The 22,857-nt window shown below is 44.5% G+C and overlaps 3 protein-coding genes across 3 annotated transcripts; all 3 read right to left on the bottom strand.

Moving 5' to 3' along the window:
- Nucleotides 1–330: 330 nt before the first annotated feature.
- LOC112247516 lies at nucleotides 331–6,948 on the bottom strand. The gene is made up of 7 exons (XM_042308910.1): nucleotides 5,989–6,948; nucleotides 4,377–4,421; nucleotides 4,152–4,297; nucleotides 3,135–3,361; nucleotides 2,887–3,058; nucleotides 1,909–2,157; nucleotides 331–1,828 (listed from the first exon to the last, which is right to left on the bottom strand). Exons 1-7 carry the CDS (start codon nucleotides 6,059–6,061, stop codon nucleotides 788–790), a joined length of 1,953 nt encoding a protein of 650 aa, XP_042164844.1. The 5' UTR covers nucleotides 6,062–6,948; the 3' UTR covers nucleotides 331–787.
- A 3,188-nt stretch (nucleotides 6,949–10,136) lies between these two features.
- On the bottom strand, nucleotides 10,137–14,061 carry LOC112247568 (COP9 signalosome complex subunit 9-like). Its single transcript, XM_042308898.1, has 3 exons — nucleotides 13,867–14,061; nucleotides 13,030–13,102; nucleotides 10,137–10,336 (listed from the first exon to the last, which is right to left on the bottom strand). The coding sequence occupies exons 1-3, from the start codon at nucleotides 13,927–13,929 to the stop codon at nucleotides 10,299–10,301; spliced, it is 174 nt and encodes a 57-aa protein (XP_042164832.1). The 5' UTR covers nucleotides 13,930–14,061; the 3' UTR covers nucleotides 10,137–10,298.
- A 4,611-nt stretch (nucleotides 14,062–18,672) lies between these two features.
- LOC112247567 (apolipoprotein D-like) lies at nucleotides 18,673–22,100 on the bottom strand. The gene is made up of 5 exons (XM_024416370.2): nucleotides 21,930–22,100; nucleotides 20,960–21,074; nucleotides 20,720–20,841; nucleotides 20,452–20,537; nucleotides 18,673–19,037 (listed from the first exon to the last, which is right to left on the bottom strand). Exons 2-5 carry the CDS (start codon nucleotides 21,068–21,070, stop codon nucleotides 18,811–18,813), a joined length of 546 nt encoding a protein of 181 aa, XP_024272138.1. The 5' UTR covers nucleotides 21,071–21,074; nucleotides 21,930–22,100; the 3' UTR covers nucleotides 18,673–18,810.
- Nucleotides 22,101–22,857: the final 757 nt, after the last annotated feature.

A 22,857-nucleotide genomic window follows, 5' to 3' on the forward strand; every position in this document is an offset into this window, starting at 1 on the left:
TAACCTATAGGGGTCAGTAAATAATAGTACCACTGGTGACCTATAGGGGTCAGTAGAGAATATTACCATTGATGGCCAATAGGGGTCAGTAAATAATAGTACCACTGGTGACCTATAGGGGTCAGTAGAGAATATTACCATTGATGGCCAATAGGGGTCAGTAAATAATAGTACCACTGGTGACCTATAGGGGTCAGTAGAGAATATTACCATTGATGGCCAATAGGGGTCAGTAAATAATAGTACCACTGGTGACCTATAGGGGTCAGTAGAGAATATTACCATTGATGGCCAATAGGGGTCAGGAACATGGACATAAAGAGTAAAATACACGTTTTTCAAAGCTTTTATTTAAAATATTCATAGGGGGAAAAAAAACTTTACATAATACATCATGAACAAAACAAACACAAAAAGCATGTGAGGTTTGTAGATACAGAAGCAAAGCGGAGCTGCGAGAATTTTTTAAATAAGGAGGGGCTCAATCAATTGTCAATTATTGTCAATCAATCAATAAAAGCTAACAAACTGCCAGATAAAACATCTAAAAACATCTAGTGGAGAGAAACTCCTACTGCTAAGAGCACTGTACTGCGTGTGTGCGTGCCTGTTCGCGCGTGCGTACATGACATGTGTGTGTCAGAGTGCAATCAGTCTTTTATTGTTATTTTGTATTAAATAGTGTCCCACGTCATCTGCTCCCATTTTAGCTGGTGTTTGTTTTTATTGTTGTAGTCTTTATGGTATATGTAGTGTGTCTTTGTGTATGCAGTGTGTGTGTGTTTACTTATTTTTTGCTGTAGTCAGCAGCGTATGCTCTGTGGTCGTCCTGTTCAGGGTACTGGTCTCCGTATCCTCTCAGCATGTCTTGGAAGCTGGGCATTCCCCTCTGGGGTGAGGGGTAGGACCCGTACGACAGCCCCTGCGAGGGAGGGGGATAAGTCCCGTAGGTCTCCTCCTGGCCACTCTGGTATGGCTCTGACTCTGCCTCGCTGTCTCTCTCTGGCTCTCCCTGGCTGTAACTGTGGTCCTGGCTGGGCTCTGCCTCTGGCCCCCCATGGTGTTCAGCCTGGGCGTTGGAGTATGGCAGCAGCTCCTCCTGGGTTTGGTAACGGCGCAGGCGGCAGTTGGTGTCATACTCTGGGTCACAGTCGGGGTCGGAAGGCTCCAGGACTCCGTTCCGTGATCCATCAGCGTTGAGATGTGGCTCGTAGGGCTCGGCGGGGTAGGCGGTGTTACGGTGGGCACCGGAACGCGGCTCTGTGCGGGTTATTGGGTAGCACTCCTGGTCATAGCCAATGTAGCATTCGTAGCCCTCCTTGGTCTTTCCTCGGGGGCCCAACGGGTGGCGATCCTCCTGGGGGGCTTCCTCATAGCGGGGAGGCGGGACGGGGGCCTGCCCCTGGGGGGAGGGGTGGGTACGTCTGTGCATGGAGGTTGCGGGTTCACGAAACATTGCAAAGGGATCGTTAGTATTAGCGTTAGCATTAGCTTGTTTGTACATGCCGTTTGGGTCGTTAGCTTGAGCGTTAGCAATAACTTGTCGGTACATGGCATATGGGTCGCTAGCTGGAGCGCTGGGAGCATTGGCTTGGCGGTTAGCATTAGCGTTAGCATAAGCATCCCTGTACATAGTGAATGGGTCACTGCTTTGCTCAGGGGCTGGGGCCGCGGCACGCATTGCGGCGGGATCGTCTTTGTGTTCCTCCTTGAACTTCTCCGGTGCCGTGGCAAACTTTGTGGCGGTGAGAGGGTTACAGCCGTCCTCAAACAGAGGGTTGCAGGAACCAGGACCCGCCGGGGCGTAGGGGGCGGGGGCACGGGGTGCCTGGGGACGGAAGGACAGTCATGATCATGATAATAAAATGATAATAGCTAAAATAATAATAATAATGATGATGATCTTACCTGTAGTGATGCAGCGTAGGCGCAGCGAGGGTCTCTGGGGTCACAGTTGGGGTAACGGAGGAAGAGGCCGGAGGGGCCTTTCTGGACCAGCTGGGGTTTACAAGCGGGGTCTTTCGGGTCACAGCCCAGGTGGGCGTAGGAGGGCAGCGGCCCAGCGGAGGGCTTGTGGCCGAAAGCAGCTCTCAGGTGGAACTGGAGACACTCCACGTCCTCCGCTGAACAGATACGCAGCAGCTCTGACTTCTGCTCCTGGACGGGAATAAAAACAATCATGACTACGTTAATTTACAGCAGTACAGTAGTAGTAGTAATAGTGTAGTAATACTGTTTAAAAATATATATATATTTAACCTTTATTTAACCAGGAAGGGCTCATTGAGATTTAAAATCTCTTTTTCAAGAGTGTCTTGGCCAAGATAGGCAGCACCAAGTCATTACAAAAATTACAGACAGACAACATGAAAAACTACAAGTAATCTATTAAAACCATAGAATTCACAGGAGTATAACAAAATCAAAAACAGCCAATTAAAAACATTGACAGGTCAGGGAATCAGCCTCAAAATCCTTCATCAGTGATTTAAAAACACCAATCGGGACAAGTTCTTCTAGTGTAAAAGTATTTTGTAAGGTGTTCCAAGACGATGGCACAGAGTACATAAAAGCCCCTTTACCAAATTCAGTTCAGACATTTGGAACAGTTAGCAGGATAATGTCCAGCGAACGAAGAGAGTACCCACTACATTTCTGAACAATAAAAATGCCCAAATAAAAAGGTAGTAAACCCCAAATGGCTTTGTAAATAAAAGTATACCAGTGACTGAGCCTACGAGTGACTAGAGAGGGCCAGCCAACTACTGTAGTAGCAGTACAGTAGTAGCAGTAGTAGTGTAGTAAAACTGTAGTAGCAGTACAGTAGTAGCAGTAGTAGTGTAGTAATACTGTAGTAGCAGTACAGTAGTAGCAGTAATACTGTACCTTGGAGAGGAAGGACTGCACGGCAGGGGAGTAGTAGTAGTACCCAGAATGAGGGTCTTTAATGGCCACAGGGGAGCGTGCATACAGGGGGGCTGGGGCCTTGACCGGGGCGGGGGAAGGTGGGGGCTGGCTCTTGGCTCGTGCCAGAGCGGCATAGAGACAATACGGGTCCCTACACAGGAGATTAGATTAGAATCAATTCATGAGCATAAAATGATATAACACAGACATAAATGAACATGACTGACCTGTAGGGGTCACAGGCCTTGACAGGGGCAGGGACGGGCTTGGGAGGGGTCTTGGGTTCAGGTTTGGGCCGGTTGGTTGCAGAGGCCACACAGTTTGGGTCCTCTGAGTCGGCGCAGGCCTTGTAGATGTCCCCTAGGTGACCCAGGTAGGCCTTGTAGGAGCGACGGCCCTCAGCTCGGTTCTTATTCTGGAGGTAGGCCAGGTAGACCTTGTCCAGCTCCTGGACCTGGGGATAGAGAGAAATATGAGGTTAGAGGTATATGAGAATAAAGGTATGAGGTTAGAGGTATATGAGGTTAGTGGTATATGAGGTTAGATGTATGTGAGGTTAGAGGTATATGAGGTTAGAGGTATATGAGGTTAGAGGTATATGAGGTTAAAGGTATATAAGGTTAAAGGTATATGAGGTTAAAGGTATATGAGGTTAGAGGTATACGAGGTTAGAGGTATATGAGGTTAGCGGTATGAGGTTAGAGGTATATGAGGTTAGAGGTATGAGGTTAGAGGTATATGAGGTTGAGGTTAGAGGTATGAGGTCAGAGGTATATGAGAATAGAGGTATATGAGAATAGAGGTATATGAGTTTAGAGGTATATGAGAATAGAGGTATATGAGAATAAGGTTAGAGGTATACGAGGTTAGAGGTATATGAGGTTAGAGGTATATGAGGTTAGAGGTATATGAGGTTAGAGGTATATGAGGTTAGAGGTATATGAGGTTGGAGGTATATGAGGTTAAAGGTATATGAGGTTAGAGGTATATGAGGTTAGAGGTATTAAAGACTAGGACTAGGTATATACGAGGTTCGTAAAGATGAAAGCAAAAGCTAGGAAATAAGCAAGAACATGGAGAGAGATACAGGTTCCCATGTCATTCTCAGACACAATATCCCTTTTATTCTCTAAGCAGACGATAATCAACTCTGTTGGTGGGTGGTTAGTTAGTGTTGGTCTCTTGGGACCAGATCCCAAGAGGCCAACATAGAGAACCCCCCAAACTCCTCAGAGTGTACTCACTGCCTCCGTGTTTCCATTGTCCGTGAAGTATTTGTACCAGCTCCAGAAGTCTGAGTGTTGCTTGTACCAGCTGATGTTTCTACGGTTACGGACAACCCTCCTTGGTGATGCCATGGCAACCGCTGTCTCCTCAGTGGCATCCCCTACTGGAGACACATCAAGCATCAAACATTGTTGTGTATGTAAAGTGTGTTAAGTGTGTTTGTTAGGTAGTCCCATATTTACCATCTCCTTTGAGCATCTGAACCACCGGCCCTGCCGACAGGAATTCTGAGAAAACACACACACTGTCAGAGCCAGATGTTGCCAACGTCAGCTGCAGACGGCAAAAACGCTTGCGTACACTAATAGCACACTGTGTGGAGATGTGTGTGATTAAACACACACACAGGTTTACAGGGCAAGGGTAACTGGCAGTGCCTGGAGGGTCGGTGACTACGGCTCTTTGTAGATTTTATAGGTGAGCCTGTAACAGTGGACCCCTACCTGTGTGTGTGTATGTATATGTGTGTGTGTGTGTGTGTGTAGGAAACAGTACACAGCTCTGCATGCATGCTCTTTCATCTCCACAGGGAAGAGGTGTTAACAGTTTTCAGAGGGATGGAGGTAGAGAGAGAAGGGGGAAGAGAGAGGGAGAGAGATGGATGGATGGATGGATGGATGGAGAGATGGATGGATGGATGGATGGATGGATGGAGAGAGATGGATGGATGGATGGATGGAGGGAGGGAGGGAGGGAGGGATGGAGAGAGATGGATGGATGGAGGGAGGGAGGGAGGGAGGGAGGGATGGATGGAGAGAGATGGATGGATGGAGGGAGGGATGGAGAGAGATGGATGGAGGGAGGGAGGGATGGAGAGAGATGGATGGATGGAGGGAGGGAGGGATGGAGAGAGATGGATGGATGGAGGGAGGGATGGAGAGAGATGGATGGATGGAGGGAGGGATGGAGAGAGATGGATGGATGGAGGGAGGGAGGGAGGGAGGGAGGGAGGGAGGGAGGGATGGAGAGAGATGGATGGATGGAGGGAGGGAGGGATGGAGAGAGATGGATGGATGGATGGAGGGAGGGAGGGATGGAGAGAGATGGATGGATGGAGGTCTGTGTGGGTAAATGTTGCTGTGTATCCGCTGTATTATATTTAAGGAGCCAGTAAAAGACTGGAACATCTGGAAACAACCGTCTTTACAGGATGGGGGAGGGGGTGCAGGAGAGAGCGGGACTCTGATGCTGACAGGTAATAAGCTTTTACAAGAGTTGTAACGCTGAAAGAACGCACCCAACTTCCCTCCCTCCCTCTCCTCTCCTCTCCTCTTCCCCCTGTCTCCCTCCTTGTAAATACATGATGGTTAGTTAAGGTTAGAATTATGGGTCTATTTGAGAGACAGATTCCGTATAGAGCGCCCCTGAGGGGAACTGTCAGTCATGTCATCACATGACCAGAAACACCTGGGCTGGAGGCAGTTACATAAAGGACTTCATGTTATAATAACAGGTCATTATCAGACGCTGGTCTCTGAGTGGACAATGCACATTGTTGTTGTATCCCAGACCTGATTCAACTAGGGCTTGAGGATAGGTGAGGTCGACAATATATTTTAACATTTAGGTCATGTAGCAGACACTCTTTTCCAGAGTGACTTACAGTAAGTTCATACATTTTCCCCGTAGTTGTCCCCAGTGGGAATTGAACCCACAACCCTGGCATTGCAAACACCATGCTCTGCCAACTGAGCCACACAGGACCCCATCCATCAGAAACCCCATCCATCACAAAGTCCTTCATCCATCCTGACCTTAACTATGTTTGATTGAGCGTACATGCATGTGACTCACCAGGCAGCAGTATGGTGGCTAGCAGAGCAACAGTGAGCACACCAGAGAACGATGCTCTCCTCCCACCAGCCATGGCCTCCACCTCTCCTATGGACAATTTCAGTTAAATACCTACCACTGTAAAAACGACTTACTGTCCTGGTCGGACTAAATCCATCTTTAGATGTCTTGCTTGACACAATAAAAAAAAACATTGTCTCCAGGCTATTAGCCACCAGTGGGTCTGATTCCACCCGTCTAAACTGCAGCCTCAGAGGGTGTTCTGTCTGCAAGCCTGAGTCTCATCCGGGGGTTTAGGCTGCTCTGCTGGTTGACTCTCCTACACAGGCTAGAGGTGTTTCAGAGGCAGAGCACTTCAACTTTCTAACTTTGACCTTAAACTGGACTTAAACCTAACCTTGAACTGAACTTAATCCTGACCTAGAGTCTCTCTGGTCCCCATCTGTCTGTGGATCAGACCAATCTAATCACATACTGAAGAGATTGACTCACAAACCTGACAGACATCAGGTCAGTTTGGATCAATATGTGATATTTAAGGTGTTAACAAACAACCGAAACCTTGAACCGGTTGTCTTACCTGTATTGTGTGTAGTTGATTTTCTGTTGGATCTTGAGGAGAGGCTGTATCAGACAAAGCCGCCTGGCCCGGTTTGGTTCAGAGGCTGGATGTTCAAGTGTGTGTGAGTCTCCTGGTGCACCCTGTCCCTCTGGCCCTACTGACAGACTGTGCCCCCACAAATGGTTCCATCTGGTTTTAAACGGACCCCTAATCATTAACACACACACACACCTTGCCGGATCGGGGGGGGCACTGCTACCAGGAGCTGCTATTGGTTGCTGTCAGCTCAGCCACCTGACCAATCAGACTACGTAATTACAGAGCGATAGACATAGCGAGAGAGAGACAGAGAGAGAGACAGACAGACAGAGAAAGAGAGAGAGACAGAGAAAAAGAGAGAGAGAGAGAGACCGAGAGAGAGACAGACAGACCGAGAGAGAGAGACAGAGAAAAAGAGAGAGAGCAACATGTAAAAACAGAGGAAATAATGAAGGGGGAAGGAGGACAAAGGTGCCACATAAGCACTTCCCAGAACCCCATTTTGTAGGAGGGAGGCCCAAAACCCTGCCTGTTAGCCACTGTTAGACAGCCCTGTTGGCACGCTGACAGCTGGTCTAACCATCAGGAATTATCATCATCTACAGTTTCCTCCTTAGTTCTACTGTTCAGACACATCTGCCCTGTTACAAAGGGTTTACACACACACATACACATTTACACACACGGGTCCTACTTGCTTACAGTGGCTCTCGATCGGTGTTGTCCCTGTATAATGCAATAGCACCCAAACGGTTGACGGTTTGGGACTCACGAAGTCGCAGCCACGTAGTGATGGATGTCATTTATGCATTTGTCATTTTTGTTTTGTATCCATGCGGTTCGTCCAAAAAAAAATCACATTTCAACATTTTATGTATGTAAAACGATGGAAAAAGTTGCAGAAATATCACAGATAGCTCTCCTCTCTGTTATCCGTCAATTTACCCGAACCACATAGAAAAAACATTTACAGAAACAAAATCTCTGTGTGTTCAGCGCCTTTCTTAGTAGTGGTCAATATAGGTATAATAACGGTGTACCATATACATCAGGATCATATTCATTAGGAACAAAACTGAAGCTAACAGGCAGAAATGGGGAGTGACGACCTGAACTTGTTAAATAAGAAATCATTTTCTGCTGCGAGACATTTTGTTACAGTGTGCAGTAATGAAAACAGCCCTGGTGCATTGCAAAATGTAAAAAATATTTTGCCACCTGTTGGACCTAAATTCCCATTTTCTTCATTTGTGCTATATTCATTGTTTTGCACCATTTATAATAATATTATTATTGAATGTAAGTATAAATATTTCATAATGAATTATGGAGTATGGTTGATGAACTCCTGTTTTTGGTTTTTCTATCATGGTTATCATGGGTATTTAAAAGCATTGTGGAGCCTTTCCTGGGCACACCCCTTTTTTCCCATGTTCCCCTTCCCTTGAGCTATTTAGGCTTTCGTAGGTATGGGTCTACTAGGCCTCAGGTATGGCAGTAACTTACAGTTTCTTGACCACTACTCTACGTCAAGACTTAGAAAGCTGCTACTAGTCTACCTTTTGTCTACAGTTTAAATCTGATGGATTTGACTTTGATCATCGATGGAATATAACCTATGAAATTACCTTTTGTTTGAAAAATAAATGTTTGTTTTCCCACTATGGAAGCTTTGGATTCCCTGTTCTGTAGTTGCTTTGGAAGCGAGTCTCACTGCGGCATCACATACCCGTGTCCTCAAGGCAAATTTGGAATTGGATTACAAACTGGATTACTGGATTATACTACCCTCTACATCAGGGCTATTCAAACTTTTTCAGTGGGGATTTCTTCCCCAATAATTTCTTGTGACCCCATCCCACTACAATCTAATGGCACAACCTTAAAATCAGTAAATATGTATTTTTACATCAACAAATAAATTCAGTGAATTTTCATCTATTATCAAAATGAAAATAAACAAATAAATACATTTACTCAATATTTTATTTTTCTAATTATCTTTCTCAAAAATGTTTATTGTCCCATACAATAATCTGTACTCTAAATGTTGTCCCCTCCCCCCCAAAAAATAAAGTATATACAGTAGCAGTCAAAAGTTTTAGAACACCTACTCATTCAAGGGTTTCTCTTTATTTTTTCTTACATTGTAGAATAATAGTAAAGACAACACAACTATGAAATAACACATGGAATCATGACGTAACCAAAAAAGTATGAAACAAATCAAAATATATTTAGATTTTAGATTCTTCAAATAGCCACCCTTTGCCTTCTGTGAATGTATTGTAATGTTTTTAAAATTGTATAGACTGCCTTCATTTTGCTGGACCCCAGGAAGAGCTAATGGGGATCCATAATAAATACAAACTAAAAACACATCATATTTATGGTCAGATTAGAGATCAGAGGCAGCCCATTCTCATTTATTTTTTCCACTAAATGGTCTTTTGACCAATCACATCAGATTCCTTTCACATCAGAGCTTTTTCAGAGCTGATCTGATTGGTCAAAAATACCAATTAGTAAAAACAAAAGAACAGAATTGTGCTGCCTGTCTAAATCTTTTATTTCTGTCTCTGTCTCCCTTTTTCTCTCACTTCGTCAGCCAACTAAGGTAACCACAAGTTGCTGCACAAGAGTGTCTGACTCTCACATCAAATTTAGACTGCAAGGATACCACATCCAAAACGCCATGCCACCCTGTGTTGATGCCATCGTGTAAGTCTCGAACACACACACACACACACACGTTGAACTCGGTGGTGTATGTTTTATGATTAACTACTCATGGTATGATTGTGGTAACGTACTGAAACTCAAGTCCTTTAGTTCATCTGACCTAGAATACCTCGCAAACAGATTCCGACCGTATTACCTCCCAAGATAATTATTTTTAGTTTTAGTCAGATCCATGTATATTCCCTCTCAAGCCGATACCACGATGGCCATCAAGGAACTACACTGGACTTTGTGCAAACCACATATCCTGAGGCCACATTTATTGTATCTGGGCGACTCCCACAGTGCACGCTAACCAAGGTCGCCAGGTGCACGGTGTTTCCTCCGACACATTGGTGTGGCTGGCTTCCGGGTTGGATGCGCGCTGTGTTAAGAAGCAGTGTGGCTTGGTTGGGTTGTGTTTCAGAGGGCGCATGGCTTTCGACCTTCGTCTCTCCCGAGCCCGTACGGGAGTTGTAGCGATGAGACAAGATAGTAATTACTAATAATTGGATACCACGAAATTGGGGAAAAGAAATTAGGCAACCCTACTGCAGTTCCCCTGCTACCCAGACTTTAAATACCACTGCTCCACATGATTTGTAGTGTTGCTGTACAATAGCTATCTGTGTAGTGGTCATGTTAGCTGGGGATGTTGATATAAATATTCTAGGTATGCGTGAGTATGTGATGTTATGGCGTATGTCATTATTTCTCCACTAACAGGTGTTTCTCAGCACCTACAGACCTGCCGCAGCACATTGAAACACGACGGCAACACGGATCATTTCGCCAGTCTATGGAATGCATAGAATTCACCCACACCTGCTTTTTAGAAAAGGCTTTATTTAACAAACACAGTGGAAATGAGGGCGGATGTTCCAAAGCACTTCCAACATGGAAATGGTTCTGGTTTTACAGTTCTTACGATCTTAATGTCTCTCCCTCACACACACACACAATCATGGGTATATAGGGTCTTCCTCATTCACTGCAGGTCCTCATCATCAAATGGATCCTCAAAGTCTGAGACAGAGAGACAAGTAGACAGAGAGAAAGAACACAGTGAGTTTCTGATGTGATTGATTGACAGCTCTATCTGCTGAGTGACATGATACAGTATATGCATGCTGAAGTTTGAAAACATTCTAAAATAGTAGTCCAGTTTGTAGTCTGACTCATGACAGGTCATGCAGTAGTACTGTAGGTCAGTATTTAGTAGGTAATGCCTTAGGACTTTAGGTTCCTTAAGGATAGGAGAGGTTTGGTGTTAACAAATGTGCTGCTTTACAGGAGCTACAACCACTCAAAAGTCAAAAATCACTGACACCACAGAAACACAGGGGAATGTGTTTTTCTGCTGGGTGAGCCTGAGTGCCTGTGTGATACGTGGTGTGTGTGTGTGAGTGCCTGTGTGATAAGTGGTGTGTGTGAGTGCCTGTGTGATAAGTGGTGTGTGTGAGTGCCTGTGTGATAAGTGGTGTGTGTGAGTGCCTGTGTGATAAGTGGTGTGTGTGAGTGCCTGTGTGATAAGTGGTGTGTGTGTGAGTGCCTGTGTGATACGTGGTGTGTGTGAGTGCCTATGTGATACGTGGTGTGTGTGAGTACCTATGTGATACGTGGTGTGTGTGAGTACCTATGTGATACGTGGTGTGTGTGTGATACGTGGTGTGTTTGAGTGTGTTCAAAGCGGCAGGCTGGCTAGGTGTCCTGCTGGGTTTCAGTCTAACAGGAACCATAAAACCCTTTATCATCCTCCTCTCCTCCTTTTCCTTCTCCCCCTCTCTTCTCCTCCTTTCCCTGCTCCCCTTCTCTTCTCCTCCTGACATTACTCCTATCCGTTCCCTACTCTCTTCTTCTCTCTACTCCCCCTCTCCTCCTTTACATCTTCTTTAAAGGGATACTTCGTTTTTTTTTGCAATGAGGCCCTTTATCTACGTCCCCAGAGTCAGATGAACTGGTGAATACCATTGTCATATCTCTGTATCTAGTATGAAAGAAGTTATTGGTAGTTTCGCGAGCCAACGCTAACTAGCGTTAGGATGCTCATTGCCAAAAATCCTGAAGTATCCCTTTAACCATTCCTCCAGAAGTATCCCTTTAACCATTCCTCCTGCAGTATCCCTTTAACCATTCCTCCTGCAGTATCCCTTTAACCATTCCTCCTGCAGTATCACTTTAACCATTCCTCCTGCAGTATCCCTTTAACCATTCCTCCAGAAGTATCCCTTTAACCATTCCTCCTGCAGTATCCCTTTAACCATTCCTCCTGCAGTATCCCTTTAACCATTCCTCCTGCAGTATCACTTGAACCATTCCTCCTGCAGTATCCCTTTAACCATTCCTCCTGCAGTATCCCTTTAACCATTCCTCCTGAAGTATCCCTTTAACCATTCCTCCTGCAGTATCCCTTTAACCATTCCTCCTGCAGTATCACTTGAACCATTCCTCCTGCAGTATCCCTTTAACCATTCCTCCAGAAGTATCCCTTTAACCATTCCTCCTGAAGTATCCCTTTAACCATTCCTCCTGCAGTATCCCTTTAACCATTCCTCCTGCAGTATCACTTGAACCATTCCTCCTGCAGTATCCCTTTAACCATTCCTCCAGAAGTATCCCTTTAACCATTCCTCCTGAAGTATCCCTTTAACCATTCCTCCTGCAGTATCCCTTTAACCATTCCTCCTGCAGTATCCCTTTAACCATTCCTCCTGAAGTATCCCTTTAACCATTCCTCCTGCAGTATCCCTTTAACCATTCCTCCTGCAGTATCACTTGAACCATTCCTCCTGCAGTATCCCTTTAACCATTCCTCCTGAAGTATCCCTTTAACCATTCCTCCTGCAGTATCACTTTAACCATTCCTCCTGAAGTATCCCTTTAACCATTCCTCCTGCAGTATCCCTTTAACCATTCCTCCTGAAGTATCCCTTTAACCATTCCTCCTGCAGTATCCCTTTAACCATTCCTCCTGCAGTATCCCTTTAACCATTCCTCCTGAAGTATCCCTTTAACCATTCCTCCTGAAGTATCCCTTTAACCATTCCTCCTGCAGTATCCCTTTAACCATTCCTCCTGAAGTATCCCTTTAACCATTCCTCCTGCAGTATCCCTTTAACCATTCCTCCTGCAGTATCCCTTTAACCATTCCTCCTGAAGTATCCCTTTAACCATCCCTTCTCTCTTTTCCTCTCCTCTTTTTAATGATCACTTTCTAGGTCATGTGTTGCTGAGCCATAAACTGTTTGTCCCGTGGCTAACACTGCCAGATGGAAAACACATTAGCTACACTGTGTGGTGTGTGTTGTTAATTTAAGTTTACAGGGAAAAGACATGTTACTTTCTGTGAGACGGCCCTGTTGGCAAAGCAAACACACACAGAGCACTTTCATAAGACCCCTCCCTAGCCCACAAGATGCTTCTCTACCCAGTCTAGCCCAGTGTTTCCCCCAACCTCTCCACCAGCACAGCTGATTCAACTGGTCAACTACTCATCAGCACTCGATTAGTTTAAATCACCTATGCTAGTATTGGAATAGAACAAATAAGTGAAATGGGATACTCAAGGATAGGTTTGAGAAACACTGCTCTAGTTTAGCCTCTAGCCCCACCTAGCCTCTACAGTGTGTGTGTGTGTGTGTGTGTGTGTGTGTGTGTGTGTGTGTGTGTGTGTGTGTGTGTGTGTGTGTGTGTGGTGTGTGTGTGTGTGTGTGTCTGACCGTTGAAGAAGTCTGAGTGCACTGCTTTCTCATTTGCTGCCAGGTCCATGAGCAGACCGCTGCTGCCCCCTGCCTGAAGAATCAGACACACCCACACACAGGAACAATTTTAAAACAATGTATGCCATTTAAGCCAAGTAAGGAATAAACATCAGCTAGAAATCAAAGACAGTTAAGTCTACAAACAGTTTAGTTTTTTTTAAACGGTCTGTGCTATAGCCTAACACCCATGAACTATCGCCTAGGGTTGATGTGCATTCCCGGTAAAACACTCGTGTCCTCCGTGGACCGACACGTACATAAAGCATCGTTCATTCGTGGGAGAAGCTGAGGGCTAAAAAAAAACTAGTTAACGATAGAATTGATGCCTTTGCAGCCTGACTGTAGGATGTTTTAATGTACGAGCCGGTCCACGGAGGACACGACTGTGTTACTGGGCATGCACATCTAGTTCTCGAAAACTCTTGGCAGCACTCTGCCTTCTCCATACAGTTTTCATCCCCCAGCTTCGCCCACAACTGGCTCATGTGAACTACAATCCCGACGCTGTGTTCTAACGTTTAGAAACGTCAATAGTCATCACTTGCGATTCGGCTTTCGAAACACGCCCCTCATTTTTGTTATTGTTGATATGAAACATAAAGTCATTATGCTTCCTAAACCGTACCGCAAGCGATGTATGTTAATATTCAGACCGAACGTCGCCGCTCTTGATTAACAGCAGCCGTTTTGTCTATCAGTCACCAACGTTAGCTGGTTAGGTGGTTAGGTTAGCGTTGGAGTTACTGTAGCTAGGCTAGGTCGGCGATTCTCTCGTGTCCCCAGATGATTACTAACCTCGTCTAGATCCACAAAAGGCCCGGCGCCTTCAGGGAACATCTCGTCCACCGCTGGTTTCATGATAATTCCTGTTTTTGACTAGGTACCGTAATGAATATTAGCTAGCTGTCTAGCTAGATGTTCTCTGGCAACGTAAACAATAGAAACCGGACCCTTTTCCGTGTAACACCACTTCCTGCTTTGGTAACAGTATAATGCCCTGGACTTTCACAAGGAACCAACGGTCGTTTGGGTGTACAGAGTGAAGCAAAGGTAGGTACAAATAGCCAGGTACAGCTCCTACAGACTTAGGTAAAACTAGGTCAAATATGGTACAAACCTCCAGGTGATGAAAGGAGTTACATACCCAAAGATGGGAAACCTATAACTGATTGTAAAATAACGTTATCATTGTAAAAATTCCTCATACAAAATTCCTATTACATTTCAATCCTTGCATGTATCCACATCAAATATGGTAAATTATGACAATGAGATCCGATTTCTGGTCAAATTGAATTGATATTGCACATTACATTTATGTAACGTTTTATATTATAGCCGTTGGAATTCATGTTTTTTTCAGGTATGTGAGAAGGGTTCATATATTTCATGATAAGTTAAAATACATTTGCTTATATAGCCTCATATTTTAAAGATTAATTTCAATATACAATATTACATAACCTTATGGGGCCTCTTTCTCTCCGTCCATCCTCTCTCCTCATTCTCCCCCCCTTCCTGACCCTCTCCCCACCCTCTCTCCTCCTCTCTATTCTCCCTCTATCGTACCCCCCCATCCGTCCGTCCGTCTCCTCTCTCTCCTCAGTGGTCGTGTCCCTCGTTGGTCCCATATCCCAGTGTGTCTCCCAAGTGTTGGTGAGCTTAGAATGCCCGGGCCATTTCGTTGATGTGCTTGTAGGCTCCAATGGACCTAAAGTACTCTACGTAGTGCCAGAAGTCTGAGGTGGTGTAGGGCCAGTAGGGGACTGCCGGAGGCTCATCGTATGGAACTACAAACACACAGACAGAAACAAATCACAACATTCACTGACTGACAACCCCAAGGAAGTCTACATAATATAAGAACCATGTAGATCCTATCAGTACATGTTACAGAAGGTCTGTGTGTATGTGCTGTAGAGGTCTGTGTGTGTCTATTTTACCTCCTTCAGGGGTGAATCCTCTAGCATCTGTAGGAGGGAGAGTGAGAGAGATGGGAGATGGAGTTTAGCATTCTGAAGCGTACCAAGTATTCCATACACAAATACTCGATTGAGAGTCCGGAAAAATGACAGTCCTGGGATACCTGAAGAAATTTCCGTCCTCCTCAAATATTATTCCTCACTGGGTTTACACGAACACACACACACAAACACACAGTGCTCTTTGTACACATGCAGCATTCAAAACAGACCTCGCCTTATGGATGCAGCAATCTGTCCTTACTGAATACAACAGTTAGTCATAGTTATCTGCCATCTGAGTCAGTTGCAGTCTTCAATACTGCATACTTATTATGACACTTTAACATGGATTGCACATACAGCACTATTTACTAAACAATTTGACCTAAAATGCTTTACATCAACCCCGGCCTAAAGCCACGAAGAGCAAGCAGAAGGTAACATAACTGAGGGTATGGGTTACAGGCAATATTCGCACTGAGCTAAAGGGTAGATCTGCCGCTTTCAAGGTGCGGGACTCTAACCCGGAAGCTTATAAGAAATCCTGCTATGCCCTGCAACGAACCATCAAACAGGCAAAGCGTCAATACAAGGCTAAGATTGAATCATACTACACCGGCTCCGACGCTCGTCATATGTGGCAGGGCTTGCAAACTATTACAGACCACAAAAGGGAAGCACAGCCGTGAGCTGCCCGGTGACACGAGCCTACCAGACGAGCTAAATCACTTCTATGCTTGATTTGAGGCAAGCAACACTGAGGCATGCATGAGAGCATCAGCTGTTCTGGACGACTGTGTGATCACGCTCTCCGTAGCCGACGTGAGTAAGACCTTTAAACAGGTCAACATTCACAAGGCTGCGGGGCCAGACGGATTACCAGGACGTGTGCTCTGAGCATGTGCTGACCAACTGGCAGGTGTCTTCACTGACATTTTCAACATGTCCCTGATTGAGTCTGTAATACCAACATGTTTCAAGCAGACCACCATAGTCCCTGTGCCCAAGAACACAAAGGCAACCTGCCTAAAGGACTACAGACCCACAGCATTCACGTCCTTAGCCATGTGCTTTGAAAGGCTGGTCATGGTTCACATCATCACCATTATCCCAGAAAGCCTAGACCCACTCCAATGTGCTTACTGCCCAAACAGATCCACAGATGATGCAATCTCTATTGCACTCCACACTGCCCTTTCCCACCATGACAAAGAAACACCTATGTGAGAATGCTATTCATTGACTACAGCTCAGCGTTCAACACCATAGCTCATCACGAGCTAAGAATCCTGGGACTAAACACCTTCCTCTGCAACTGGATCCTGGACTTCCTGACGGGCCGCCCCCAGGTGGTGAGGGTAGGTAGCAACACATCTGCCATGCTGATCCTCAACACTGGAGCCCCCCAGGGGTGCGTGCTCAGTCCCCTCCTGTACTCCCTGTTCACCCACGACTGCATGGCCAGGCACGACTCCAACACCATCATGAAGTTTGCAGACGACACAACAGTGGTAGGCCTGATCACCGAAAACGACGAGACAGCCTATAGGGAGGAGGTCAGAGACCTGGCCGGTTGGTGCCAGAATAACAACCTATCCCTCAACGTAACCAAGACTAAGGAGATGATTGTGGACTACAGGAAAAGGAGGCCCGAGCACGCCCACATTCTCATCGACGGGGCTGTAGTGGAGCAGGTTGAGAGCTTCAAGTTCCTTAGTGTCCATATTACCAACAAACTAGAATGGTCCAAACACACCAAGCCAGACATGAAGAGGGCACAACAAAGCCTATTCCCCCTCAGGAAACTAAAAAGATTTGGCATGGGTCCTTAGATCCTCAAAAGGTTCTACAACTGCAACATCAAGAGCATCTTGACTGGTTGCATCACTGCCTGGTATGGCAATTGCTCGGCCTCCGACCGCAAGGCACTACAGAGGGTAGTGTGTACGACCCAGTACATCACTGGGGCTAAGCTGCCTGCCATCCAGGACCTCTACACCAGGAGGTGTCAGAGGAAGGGCCTAAAAATTGTCAAAGACCCCAGCCACCCCAGTCATAGTCTGTTCCCTCTACTGCCGCTCTACTAAAGGCTTCTCAACAGTTTTTACCCCCAAGCCATAAGACTCTTGAACAGGTAATCAAATGGCTACCCAGACTATTTGCATTGTATGCCCCCCCCAACCCCTCTTTTACGTTGCTGCTACTCTCTGTTTATCATATATGCATAGTCACTTTAACTATACATTCATGTACATACTACCTCAATTGGCCCGACCAACCAGTGCCCCCGCACATTGGCTAACTTGGCTATCTGCATTGTGTCCCGCAACACACCACTGACCAATCCCTATTTTACGGTACTTCTACTCTGTTTATCATATATGCATAGTCACTTTAACCATATCTACATGTACATACTACCTCAATCAGCCTGACTAACCGGTGCCTGTATGTAGCCTCGATACTGTTATAGCCTTGCTACTCTATACAGCCTGTCTTTTTACTGTTGTTTTTATTTATTTACTTACCTATTGTCACCTATTACCTTTCTTGCACTGTTGGTTAGAGCCTGTAAGTAAGCATTTCACTGTAAAGTCTACTACACCTGTTGTGTTGGGCGCACGTGACAAATAAACTGTGATTTGATTTGCCAGAGGTGCTGTGTGTCTCGGGTTCAGAGGAGTCTAAAGCTCACGGTAGAAATGACGGAGCACGATCCTGTTGTAAGATCACGTGTCCCCCCCCAAGAAGCATGCACACACACACACACACACACACACACATAACCCCTCTTGTCACAACCACACTTTATAGTGGCCACATCAGTACTTGCTGTTTGACTAAATGCTCAGGAGGGGGGAACAGAGATTGTTTGTCCCAATTGCAATCTAAACACTTTTGCAGAAGAAAAGACAGTCATCAGTTTCACTTCAAAACAAAACTTTAATTACTAATATACAGACTGCATGACACCTATTCAGCTAAACCTGTTCCTCTAGTTCCCTTCCCTGTGAACATGTCTCTATGATGAGGACACTGTGTGTGTATCTGTGTGTGTGTGTGTGCCCCTATAGGAACCGTGCCCAACCCTCAGAGAACTGACTCATGCTGTCAGCATTCTATTCATCCCACGAAGAAACCGTCACTATCGTTACATAGCTAGACATTTAATCATTCAAACTACCTTATAAACTAACAGATCTCCAACTACAGACTATAAAGTCTCTAAATATAAAATACATGTGATAGATAGTCTAAATGAGATGGTAGGTAGTGATATGTTGGATGATAAGATTATAAGACCAACTGTCAGTGTATATAAACTATTATAAAATGGGTGGTTTGAGCCCTGAATGCTGATTGGCTGACTGCCAAGGTATATCAGACCGTATACCACGGGTATGACAAAACATTTATTTTTACTGCTCTAATTACGTTGGTAACCAGTTTATAATAACAATAAGGCACCTCGGGGGTTTGTGGTACATGGCCAATATACCACGGCTAAGGGCTGTGTCCAGTCACTCCAGATGCGTCATGCAATATACCACACCCCCTCTGGCCTTATTGCTTAATTAGACACGAGAGGTGGACACTAGGTCTAGTATGTGATGGTCGTATTTCTGTCTGTATCTACAGAGGTAGAGCTCAAATTATATGTGGATAGAGCATTGGGAGTAGAGGGAGAAGTGTCTACGGCGTTAGGACTAGGGAAGTGGGCACATAAATAACCCTTTAACCCTACAACCCTAACCTCTGACCTCTAAACCTCCATCTAGTCGCAGCCCGTTTGGTCAGTAACACTCATCTTGAAGGTGTCAATGTTTTCTTTAGCCAGCAGCTGCCTGGCGTACTCTACTTCCTTTGCGGGCAAAAAGCGGGAACGTCCCAGGATCCAGGCGTAGTCGACATGGAAAATCCTCAACACGTCAGTACAGCTGTACACCACCGCTCCACTCACATAGTCTGTACTCAGCACCCAGTACGGACTGTAGGGAGTGACTGAGAGGGGGTGGAGAGGGGGGGGGAGAAGAGGTCGAGAGGGATAAATATTAAGACAGACTCAGAGTCACAGGGATGATGTCATTATCAGATTAACTGCCCTCTCTCACAAGCCATGAGTCAGAGCTGAATTCATCCAGGACACTAGAGTAACAAGACCTGTGCAACAGTAGACATTCAGTAGAGACTCAATAGTCATGGTAATATAGTTGTAGAGAGTAGAGACTCAATAGAGTCCTGCTAACAGAGTTATAGACAGTAAGGACTCATGGTAATAGAGTTAAAGACAGTATAGACTCAATAGAATTGTGGTAATATAGTTATAGACCGTGTGGACTCAGTAGATACTCGAAAGTCATGGTAATATAGTTATAGGCAGTAGAGACTCAACAGAGTCACGGTAATAGAGTTATAGACAGTAGAGACTCCGTAGAGACTCGATAGAGTCATGGTAATAAACTTATAGACAGTAGAGACTCAGTAGACACTCAATATAGTCATGATAATAGACTTATAGACAGTAGAGACTCGATAGAGTCATGGTAATAGAGTTGTAGACAGTAGAGACTCGATATAGTCATGATAATAGACTTATAGACAGTAGAGACTCAGTAGACACTCAATATAGTCATGGTAATAGAGTTACAGACAGTAGAGACTCGATAAAGTCATTGTAATAGACTCATAGACAGTAGAGACTGAGTAGAGTCATGGTAATATAGTTATAGACAGTAGAGACTCGACATAGTCATGGTAATAGAGTTATAGACAGTAGAGACTCGACATAGTCATGCTAATATAGTTATAGACAGTAGAGGCTCGATAGAGTCATGGTAATAAACTTATAGACAGTAGAGACTCAGTAGACACTCAATATAGTCATGGTAATAGACTTATAGACAGTAGAGACTCAGTAGATGATCAGTATAGTCATGGTAATAGACTTATAGACAGTAGAGACTCAATGGAGTCATGGTAATAGAGTTACAGACAGTAGAGACTCAGTAGATACTCAGTAGAGTCATAGTTATAGACAGTAGAGACTCAATATAGTCATGGTAATAGAGTTATAGACAGTAGAGACTCGACATAGTCATGGTAATATAGTTATAGACAGTAGAGACTCAGTAGATACTCAGTAGAGTCATAGTTATAGACAGTAGAGACTCAATATAGTCATGGTAATAGAGTTATAGACAGTAGAGACTCGACATAGTCATGGTAATATAGTTATAGACAGTAGAGACTCGATATAGTCATGGTAATAGAGTTATAGACAGTAGAGACTCGACATAGTCATGGTAATATAGTTATAGACAGTAGAGACTCAGTAGATACTCAGTAGAGTCATAGTTATAGACAGTAGAGACTCGATATAGTCATGGTAATAGAGTTATAGACAGTAGAGACTCACAGTAGGAGAAGCTGACTCCCAGTTTGGCTGGGTTTTTTGGGTCCTGGACCACTGCTGTCCCCTCCACAGTCCGCACCTTACCTTTACTGGAGGCAGAGATATACACTGTCACCACTTTTAGAAAAAACATGTCTATGAGAAAACAGTACTAGCTTTCAGTTCAGGGAGGACAGTCAACTTCTAAATGTCTATGTATGAGGTAAAGATTGACATAGTTGAGACACACTTAAACACTCACTCACACATACACACACATATAAATACTGACTAGAACTGGGAGTTGAGGACTCTGATGGTGCCGTCTCCCCTCAGAGTGTAATCGGCCTGGATGCATTTCCCTCTCTCAAAGGATGCTGGAAGTTTCGCTATCTCATACCACGTGCCCAGGAACTGATAAGGGTAGGAGAGGGGTTGTTAAAAATGTACGCTTTAAATCACAAAAAAAGCTCTGTATGTGTTTGTGTATGTGTGTGTGTGTGTGTGTGTGTTTGTGTGTGTGTGTGTTTACCTGCTGCAAGCTGAAGTTGGGCTGGACACTGGGTGTGGGGCATGGACCCCAATGGTATGTCTGGGTGGAGACCAGAGGGAGAAGGAGGAGGATCCAAAATATAGGAAACATTTTTCTTATGGGGGAAGAATGGTAAAGCCGTAAGGTATAGTACAGCTGTATGCCTATGAAGTACAGGTAACCTTTAACAACAGGCGTGACTATCTGAAATTCTTTGCTTTACATTCCATCTGTTGTACCTTGACATGCCATCTGAGTGATTAAAGTCTGCAGACAGACTACATGACACCTGTACAGCTACACCTGTTCCTCCAGTTCCTTTCCCTGTGAACATGTTTCTATGATGGGAATACTGTGTGTGTGTGTTTGTGTCTGTGTCTGTGTTTGTGTGTGTGGGTGTGTTCCCCTATGGGAACTGTGACTAACCCTCGGAATACAAAACATACCAGACTCAACGACCTTCATCCTACATTGAAAAACAACATCTAAAAGATGCCCGTGTGAATTAAATAGAAAGCTTTTCTCCTAAATCTATTAGATGGTTTGTATAAAAATACAAGTCAAAACATAGTGTTATACTGTACACTCAATAATAATAATACATTTGATTAAACAGACGCCTTTCAGGACTACATAAACACCTACTTACTCCACTGTAAACTAGACTAGCCTTTATTTCAATATGGTTTGTTTACATTGACTTTTGTGACATTGACAAAGGACTTATGCCAAATGTCATCCCATGATGTCACACAGTCACTTTACATTCCTATGTTCCAAGCATGCATCATGTTTTAGATTAAGTTAAAAAACAAACAGTTATTTGAATATTCAACAGTTCATAATAAGTTCTTACCAGTATGCTATTAACTTTATCTCATGAATTTCTATACACCCAAATATGTTACATAATATATTTCTTAACAATATTTTTCACCACCTAGAGACCTATAAGAGAAATGTTTCTTACCTGTGCTCTTTTTACACACCTGAGGGAAAAATATTAGCTGCAGAAGTATATATATTCACAGAGTATATTTCCTAAAGTTGCAGCGATGCTTAGGTCTTGGGATGACAGAGAGTGAGTGTGTGTCTGTGTGTCTGTCTGAGTCATCACTGAGAGTGCACCCAGCACAAGGCAGGTGATTAGCGAAATTGTTGTCATGAGACGGTTTCCTCTTTGGGTGCATTCTGGAGAGAAAGGGCAGAGAGGGAGAGAAAGAGAGAGAGAGTAGATGCCTGTCTTGTCATTTAACCGCTGATTCAGGCTTTCGTCTCCTCTTATCGTTCTGTTACTGGAAAATCACAGTGAGTTAGGCCCCAATAGTCTTCAAATTAACAAATAAAATAAAATAAATTGAATATAACTTAATTATTTTATGAGATAATGTACTTGTAGTTACTAAGCGTGTGTGTGTGTGTGTGTTTTTGTTTTACTATCCTTGTGCGAACCAGAAGTCCACAAGGATAGTAAAACAAGGAAAATTCAAGGTCCCCACAAGGAAAAATGCTATTAAAGGCTTAGGGGATAGTCTACGGTTAGGGTAACAGTTAAGGTTCGAATTAGGGTTAGGTGTAGGGTTAGGAGTTAGGTTTAGGGGTTTGGGGTAAAGGTTAGGATTAGGTTAAGTGTTAGGTTAGGGAAAATAGGATTTTGAATGGGAATCAAATGTTTGGTCTTAACTAGGATAGTAAAACAGACGTTTGTCTGTCTGTGGGCCTGTGTGTTTGTTCTAAGGCCACAGCCCGTCTGATCTGAGGTCGACACCAATGGCCTCCTGGACACCATGGAGACGACTGATGACATCACTGGCAACAAGCGCGTGCAGGCAAGAATCCAGGCAAAGTCGACATGGAACAGACCTACGGGTGTTGGATTCCAAATAAGTCAATTCACA

This window comes from Oncorhynchus tshawytscha, linkage group LG29 (genome assembly GCF_018296145.1).
Source record: "Oncorhynchus tshawytscha isolate Ot180627B linkage group LG29, Otsh_v2.0, whole genome shotgun sequence".
NCBI lineage: Eukaryota > Metazoa > Chordata > Actinopteri > Salmoniformes > Salmonidae > Oncorhynchus > Oncorhynchus tshawytscha.

Bases quoted from the DNA above. Each gene is read 5' to 3' on its own strand.
- LOC112247516 (XM_042308910.1), bottom strand. From the start codon at position 6,061: ATGGCTGGTGGGAGGAGAGCATCGTTCTCTGGTGTGCTCACTGTTGCT. The intron at 4,298-4,376 runs GTAAATATGGGA...ATGTGTCTCCAG, and splicing joins TCAGATGCTCAAAGGAGATG to TAGGGGATGCCACTGAGGAG. The intron at 2,158-2,886 runs GTACAGTATTAC...ATTCCCGTCCAG, and splicing joins TGCAGTCCTTCCTCTCCAAG to GAGCAGAAGTCAGAGCTGCT.
- LOC112247567 (XM_024416370.2), bottom strand. From the start codon at position 21,070: ATGTTTCCTATATTTTGGATCCTCCTCCTTCTCCCTCTGGTCTCCACC. The intron at 20,538-20,719 runs GTCAGTATTTAT...CTCTGCCTCCAG, and splicing joins GTCCTCAACTCCCAGTTCTA to TAAAGGTAAGGTGCGGACTG. The intron at 19,038-20,451 runs GTGAGTCTCTAC...ACCCCCTCTCAG, and splicing joins GGGAGTCAGCTTCTCCTACT to TCACTCCCTACAGTCCGTAC.
- LOC112247568 (XM_042308898.1), bottom strand. From the start codon at position 13,929: ATGAAACCAGCGGTGGACGAGATGTTCCCTGAAGGCGCCGGGCCTTTT. The intron at 13,103-13,866 runs GTTAGTAATCAT...CTGATTCTTCAG, and splicing joins CTTTTGTGGATCTAGACGAG to GCAGGGGGCAGCAGCGGTCT. The intron at 10,337-13,029 runs GTCAGACACACA...TCTCTGTCTCAG, and splicing joins GCACTCAGACTTCTTCAACG to ACTTTGAGGATCCATTTGAT.